This window comes from Frankliniella occidentalis, unplaced genomic scaffold (assembly GCF_000697945.3).
Source record: "Frankliniella occidentalis isolate FOCC.00 unplaced genomic scaffold, Focc_3.1 Scaffold310, whole genome shotgun sequence".
Lineage (NCBI taxonomy): Eukaryota > Metazoa > Arthropoda > Insecta > Thysanoptera > Thripidae > Frankliniella > Frankliniella occidentalis.
Window position 1 is genome coordinate 47,710 of NW_026267435.1, and position 7,193 is coordinate 54,902.

General features: G+C 43.4%; 1 protein-coding gene across 2 annotated transcripts in view; it reads left to right on the plus strand.

Annotated features, from left to right (window-relative positions):
• The window catches only part of LOC113202640 (vesicular glutamate transporter 1), a 24,061-nt gene extending 17,052 nt beyond the window's left edge, over nt 1-7,009 (plus strand). The window contains exons 8-11 of one of the 2 annotated variants that reach the window (XM_052273876.1): nt 299-426; nt 2,240-2,476; nt 3,330-3,407; nt 3,481-7,009. In XM_052273876.1, coding sequence (XP_052129836.1) covers nt 299-426; nt 2,240-2,476; nt 3,330-3,407; nt 3,481-3,633 — 596 coding nt within the window. In that variant the 3' untranslated portion in view covers nt 3,634-7,009. The remainder of the gene's footprint in view (nt 1-298; nt 427-2,239; nt 2,477-3,329; nt 3,408-3,480) is intronic. The other variant, XM_052273877.1, reaches the window with a different exon arrangement.
• The last annotated feature ends 184 nt before the right edge of the window (nt 7,010-7,193 follow it).

A 7,193-nucleotide genomic window follows, 5' to 3' on the forward strand; every position in this document is an offset into this window, starting at 1 on the left:
TGGCCCAGTCCACCAACCCCTTCGCTTACGGCGCCGTCGCTCAGGTAAGCTACGCTGCTCAGTCAGCCAATTGGTACAGAAGCAAGACCGGCCTAGTGGGGCGGGGCGGGGGCGGCGGCCGTAGCAGCCCGCCCGCCCCTCACGATCGGGCGCGCTTTTCAAATTTGCCCTCGCCGGCCGCCGGCCTCGCCTCGCCCGTGAGTCTGAAAATAGTTGAAAGTCTCGCGATACCTATAGGAAAGTGCCGTGAAAGTGTTAACTGAGTGGTACGGCGTTGGTTGACGTGTGCTGCTCGCAGGCTTCAACGTCAACCACCTGGACATCGCGCCGCGGTATGCGTCCATCCTCATGGGGATGTCCAACGGCATCGGCACCATCGCCGGCCTCATCTGCCCCATCGTCATCGACAACCTGACCAGCGACAGGGTAGGTTTACATCACCGCAGAACTCTTGCAAACGAAATTCTTTGCAATTCTTTCGCAAGGAGACATACGGAGTTCTTTCGGATTTTATTTTGTTTGCACTGCACAGCCAGTGAATATTATTCATAAGGTACAGCTTAAAAATATTTGCAGGCTACAAAAATTATAGTTTACATTTTTTTTTCAAGAATTTTGCCTCGGGTTTTGAAGTTTGAGAGAAAACACTATGCGATCGGAGAAAATCAAATTTATAATCATAGAATGTTTTCCGACGAAATGTGTGAAACAGTAAATTTAATAATTCGTACTCATTTCTGGCTTTCTGGCAAAGTGACTTATTCCGCACGAAAGAAATTGAAATCGAGCCGCCTTTTTTCGTCGAGTTTGACTTCTACGTGACAAATCATTCTCACTACATTATCAGTAACTGGATACTTCAAGGAAGGCATTTCCCTCGAGTAGTTTTAACACTGCTGGGAAGCTGGGTCGCCACCAGGGCGCGCCTGTGGATCTCGGGGTAGGCCAGCCCGCCACGCGGCGGTGCGGCCCTTGTCCCCCGGTCACCTACCTCACAGGGGCTCGCAGGGCCGGGCTGGCCACGCAGTGCGAGTGCAGAGCAACGCAGTGGCGGAGCAGCGCAGTGCAATGCAGAGCAACACAGCACAATGCGCGGCGATATGTCAAAAAAAAAATGTGATGAGGATGAAAACGACATGGCATCATCATCCACATCTCATCGCTGATTGCTCGTTATTTTACGAAAATTCATTAAATAGATGACGAAAAAATTCATGATGAGATTGGTTGTAAAACTAATTACCCGGGAGGTAGAAACTTAACTTTAACTTACGTACCTCTACTTAACTAAAACTTAACTTAAGGTACACAAAAGTTACTTTAAAGTATACACCAACTACTAGAAATTTCGGACAAGGGGTTCAAGTGGTTCAATGTCCACATAAAGTTAACATTTGGACGTTAACTTTAATCAGGTATACAATAAAGTATACATAAAGTTCATTTCTTTCCACCCGGGTAGCCATAAAATTCTCATTTTAATCACATTCTTTTACAGTGCGCATGCAGTGCAACGCAGTGCACACTGTTAAATTTCTACAAAGCATTCGCTTTGCAGAACTGCGAAGTATTTTAATCCTTTGTAACTACGAAGCATTTACTCTGCAAATGACAAAGTGATGCTTTGCAATTGCAAAGCGTCACTTCGTAATTGCAAAGCAACACTTTGTGATTGCAAAGTACATGCTTCAACAGGTAAAACAGAGTTGTAAATTAACACCTTTCCAGGGGCGTTAAGTCAAAAGGCGTTCACGTTTTAGTTTTCCCAAATATTTTCTGATGAAGCAAACCAAGGTTTGTAGAGCTTATATTTTCGTATTCAGCCCAAAATTCCGCTTCGATCAAGCCTACATGTGATAGGGTTCAAATCCCAAATGAAAGAAATTTAGTAGATTCCTGAGGGTCAGTTATTTCTTTTACCGTTCTTCAGACATGTAGGCTCGTTCGAAGCGGAATTTTGGGCTGAGTGCGAAAATATTAGTCCTACAAACCTCGGTTTGCTTTAGCAGAAAATATTTTGAAAAAAAAAACTAAAACGTTAACGCCTTTAGAACTTTAATGCCTTTAAAAGGTGTGATTTCACACATTTGTTTTTCCAGTGTCGGAGTTGCAAAGGATCTAAATACTTCGCAGGAATCTAACAGTGCAATGCCGAGTAAACCACTGCGACACAGAGCAACGCAGTGCATCGCGCGGACGCAGCTCTCTCTACCACTGTCCCATTTTGTTTCCCCGCTAGAAATCGGAGAGCTGGACTCCCGTGTTCATCTCGGCCGCGTGCGTCCACTTCTGCGGCGTCATCTTCTACGGGATCTTCGCGAGCGGGGAGCTGCAGCCGTGGGCCGAGCCGCCCCCGGAGGAGGCGGGGATGGGGGCGGAGGCGCTGCCCGGTCCCGGAGCCCCGGGAGGAAAGTGGGACCCCATGGAGGGCAGCGCGCCGCCCCCGCGACCCGCCGTGCCGCCACCGCCCTACTCGGTAAGAGACATACGAAACAAACAAATTAGTTCTTTCTCATTAAAAAGTGGTTGAACAAGCTAGTCATTTTTTTTTTCAAGTCATTTAACCTGTCTTTTACAATACTTCTGTAGTTTCATGCACGCTATAGATTTTCTAATTAAAGAAACATGATATAATGCGATAAAATGGGAATGTAATTAAATGAGGTTAATATCACGCTCGAATTAGGAAACAAACTGACGCTTTTGAACCAAGTAGAAATTATGGTGGCGGAGAAACCAGGCACTACACAAGAAGTTCGCTTTCGAGTTAATAAGCCAGTTTCGCGGTATCAACGAGAAGCAGGTGGGGTGGGAGTGTAGTTCCCTCCCTATTTGCATGCGCGCTTGGGCTCTCCCTCCCTCTCCTTGTCTCGGTGCGACGGGCCGCCGCCCCCCGCCTCGAGTGCGAGAGAGACGACGAGAGCCCAATCGATAGGGGGCCGAGCTTGGAGGCGGGTCTAGGGCGGGGCCTGGGGGCGGGGCGGGGCCGAGCCGGAGCAATGGTGGAGTTGCGCCCTACCGTGGCCCACCGGCCCGCCGGCGGGTCCGCCCGAGAGGGAGGCAAGGCCCTCGTAACTCTGCGATTCTATTTCCTGACTCTTTTTTTTTTTCATCGCAACCCGATATGCAAATCATGACTGCAAAAAGGGATAAAAAGGGGGGTGAGAGAATCTTATTATTCGCAGCGTTTGCCTTTTTCTTGCTCAGTAGTGGTAGCGGGGGTAAAAAAAAAAGAAGGAACAGCTACAGAGAGAACGATCCTGGTGCGGGAGGGAAATGGTTTAACTTGCTAAATTGAAAGTACAAAGACTGGTCCCCCCTTTTTGCAGCAGGCCGTCGCCGCGCCGGACGCCACACAGCCCTTGGCCCAGTCCACCAACCCCTTCGCTTACGGCGCCGTCGCTCAGGTAAGCTACGCTGCTCAGTCAGCCAATTGGTACAGAAGCAAGACCGGCCTAACTGACCTCCTTACCCCTGCAGGGCGGGTCCACCAACCCCTTCAGCTCCTCGGCACTTAACGCGGCCTGGGACACGGCCCCGGCTCAGGACGCGTACATGTCTGCGCCGCAGCCGGTCCAGCCCGAGGCCACCGACTCATATATGCACGGCTCTGTCCACGACAGGGCGTACTGAACGCACAGTCGCACTCCCTTATCAAGTTTCATTTAATTTCATCAAATTCTTATTTTTCTCGTTGTACGGTTTCGTGCCGACGTTAAGGTTAGTTTATGTGTGTTTGCGGGCGATTAAGTTTTGTTAGGTATTGGGTAAACGTAGAAGAAAAGAAAGTAACTATTTTTATGTTGCCTTTCAGCCTAAATAAGTAGATGTTGAAGCGAAAAGATATCAGTAGACATGATTTAATCACTATACGTATCTTCCGAAAGAAATATTGAATAGCAGTTTTTTGAAACATGATTGGCTTATCATTGAACTCAAAACGCTAAGTCACCCAAACAAGAACAATACAATTCAAAATAAAATAAGCATCTACTTGTTAAAAATGTGCAAAAACGTAAAAGTTTAAAGTGACAAAGCCTTTTGAGGTAAAACTAAGCTTCCAAATTTTATACAATTCAGCATCAAATATCATAACTAACCTGCAGGTAATGGTTATGATTTTGGCAGTAAAAGTTATTCATGTTTCATTGATGGTTTCCGTAGATGCAGTGTTATAAAATTATTACATACTGTATATTTGTAAGAGTGATGTATATGTTCGTGTTCATGGTTATGTAGATTCCCTATGGAATGCGCCCGGAGCGTATCCAATGTTAAACTTATTAATTCAAATGTTCTTCTATGACCTAAGTCAATTTGTTGTGTGTTGGGCCATGGGTTGTGTTCTTAGAGCACGCACTACGGCCGAGAAAATGTTCTCTCTGATGTACATAAAAATGCTAAAACTTCTTTCTCTCTTCCTTAATAGTAATGATACTCTTCGCGCTACAAGTCAATTTTGAGACGTTCGGCCTTTTTGATCGCTATTACTAAAATTGCAGTAGAGTAGTACATACTTGAGCAATAGTGGCAAAAAAAGTCACTGGTTATCACGTGGCAAAATCAATGTTCTTTTAAACCATGCGATCTGAACTTCTTTTCTGAACTTTGAATGACTTATAGATTTAGTGAGATGGCGAAATGTACTTATTTTGTTTAATTATATTTAAATAAAAATGGCGTTAAAGCCTTATTCATTTCCCGGCCCAATAATCGAACTTCAGGAGCCGGAACCAGATGAAAACCTTTGGAATGAAGAGTATTTTATGTTCAAAGCAATTTTTAAATGAAGACGAAAGTCTTCATCAGGCTGTGTTGACAATAACTAATTTTAGGCTTTAGCTCGTAAGCGAACGTATGATTGAAAGGGCACACTATCGGCAACTAACGCGCCATAGTACGACTCTCTAGAATGCTTGTGTGCATATTGCGTGAACTTCTAGCAGTGTTCTGAAATATTTCGACGTCAACGTGGAAAATATCTACTGAAAAGGGAATCCACTAGATTTAAATCAGAACTCAGCATGTGTGAATCGGGTAAAAATGTATCATATTAAAAACACCGTTTTCAAATCGGTGGTGTAAGCAGCCAAAGTTTTCCAGAGACGAAGCAAACGTAGACTGGATGAATACTATTTTCTCCTTCACATGTCATATCTTCGTTCACCCTGTTCTTTGGCACAATTTTGACTGCAACCATTAAAAACGGAGGAAGAATAAATTTAAAGGGTTGTGTGGTCGTTATTTAAAGATGATAAAAGGGGGAAAGTTTTGGAAAAGTAATAAAATAAGGCGTTGATATGATCAATGCCATTGTTAGTTCACACAACGTAACGACTGAGATACCTAAATCCCCCAGAGTAGTTTCCTCGGGTAAATCTCCTATTTTTGAATTTTTACTTAGATGGTTAGTTTTTGCCTTTGCACTGCATAGTTGCTTTCTGGTAAGCACTTAATTACTTGCTTTTGAAATGGACAAATATCACAAAAAGCACGCGAATTTTTGCACATTTGGCACTCTTTCTAGCACCTCTGCACGCTGTTTTGCACGCCCAATTAGAACACACTTGCACTTTACTACTTTGCACGCACAAGTTACTGCACTCCACATTTGCACGCACAAGTTTTAGCACGCGCCACATTTGCACGCAATATAAGGGGGTTGGCCACAATCACTGTGGCCTACCTCCCACACTTTTTGGTATATATTAGTTTGTCACATTTTGCACTGATTCGCACGTTGCACAAAACCTCGCACATTTTAAAATTTAGCACGTTGCACCTGCACTTTAAAAAGTAGTCGGTAGAGGCATCTTCGTTTCTTTTTTTGATAATTATTTTTCGCCAGCTACTTTTAACTTTCTTTCCTTATGTTTTTGCACATTTCCTGCTTTTGCAACTGCACTTGAGCACCTTGCATAAAGACATGCACGCAGGATAAACAGATCTCATTTTGTCTGATGAAATACGACGCACCCAAAAGGTTTTGACGAAGGAATATTTGGTAGTATGTAAAAATATGTAGCAAATTGTTGAAAGTGGTATACGTGTAAGAGGTAAATGTGTATGGGATTGAGGGCGCAAAAGATAATCTACAATACATAGCAGGTGAAGTCATTGGACAAATGTAATATACTGATGGAGCCCTCGTTATAATTGCTTCTGTTGTGAGGTTTGAGCAACAATAATTTAATCGTTACTCGTAATCGTTTCATTGTTCGTTAGTTCGTATTGGTACCTGTGAGTGGAAATATCACGAAGGATGCTGCTACCACGATGTTCGTGAATATTTCACAAACAGTTGTTTTATTGTTTTGTTCTCGAAGACTAATTGCGTCTCGAATGGAATCTGTAATTTCCTGTACTCCATACTGGGGAAATTAAGGGAATTAATATGTGAACGTAGAATTTGAAATAACAGCTAAACCTTAGCTAAAAATTAAAGCACCGGTTATGCAAATTATTCAAAAATAAGTGTTATAAGTCATAATAAATAACCCGATTTCACATATTCACAGTCTTTCGATTTCAGATTTATTGTTAGAATGAAAATGTACCGACTAAATAAGATGTAAGGCACTAATTTATGGCAATACAGGAGGTGTGCTACTAGTTCATATTTATTGGCGTTATAAAAGTCACTACTGAGAAGATAACTACTCTGTTGAGTTTGTGACTCAGCACGTTTTTCTGTAAACTGTGGGAAACCATAAACAAATAATTTCCTTCTACTGTGTAAACAACTTTCTTTAGTTACATGTTACTGTCGTCGTAAGTATATCCTTGTAACTAATTTTTCTGAAATCTCAAGGATTAGATACACAGTATCCAGAGATGTCGAAAGCAATAATTGCCCTAATGTAAATCGATAATGATGTACTTGATTGTTGTAAAAGGATGCTTCAAGGCGATACTTCACTTTGCGGATGTGCGTCTTAACACCACAGTCGCATTATGTAAAACGACAGCATAAGTGAAATCAATAAAGATAATTATCTTCGCGGGTTGATGACGTTGTCTGCATTCACTATCCTCACATAAGACCACGTGCACAGACATGAGAACACGAGCACGAATAAACGAGCGCATAGGTCCGCAGTATAACGAGAGGATGGGAACGAATCACAAATTTTCGGGCAGATTCCGCGTCGTAGCGGCGCGCGTCAGGTGGAGGGAGGGGGGCGTGGCGGGCG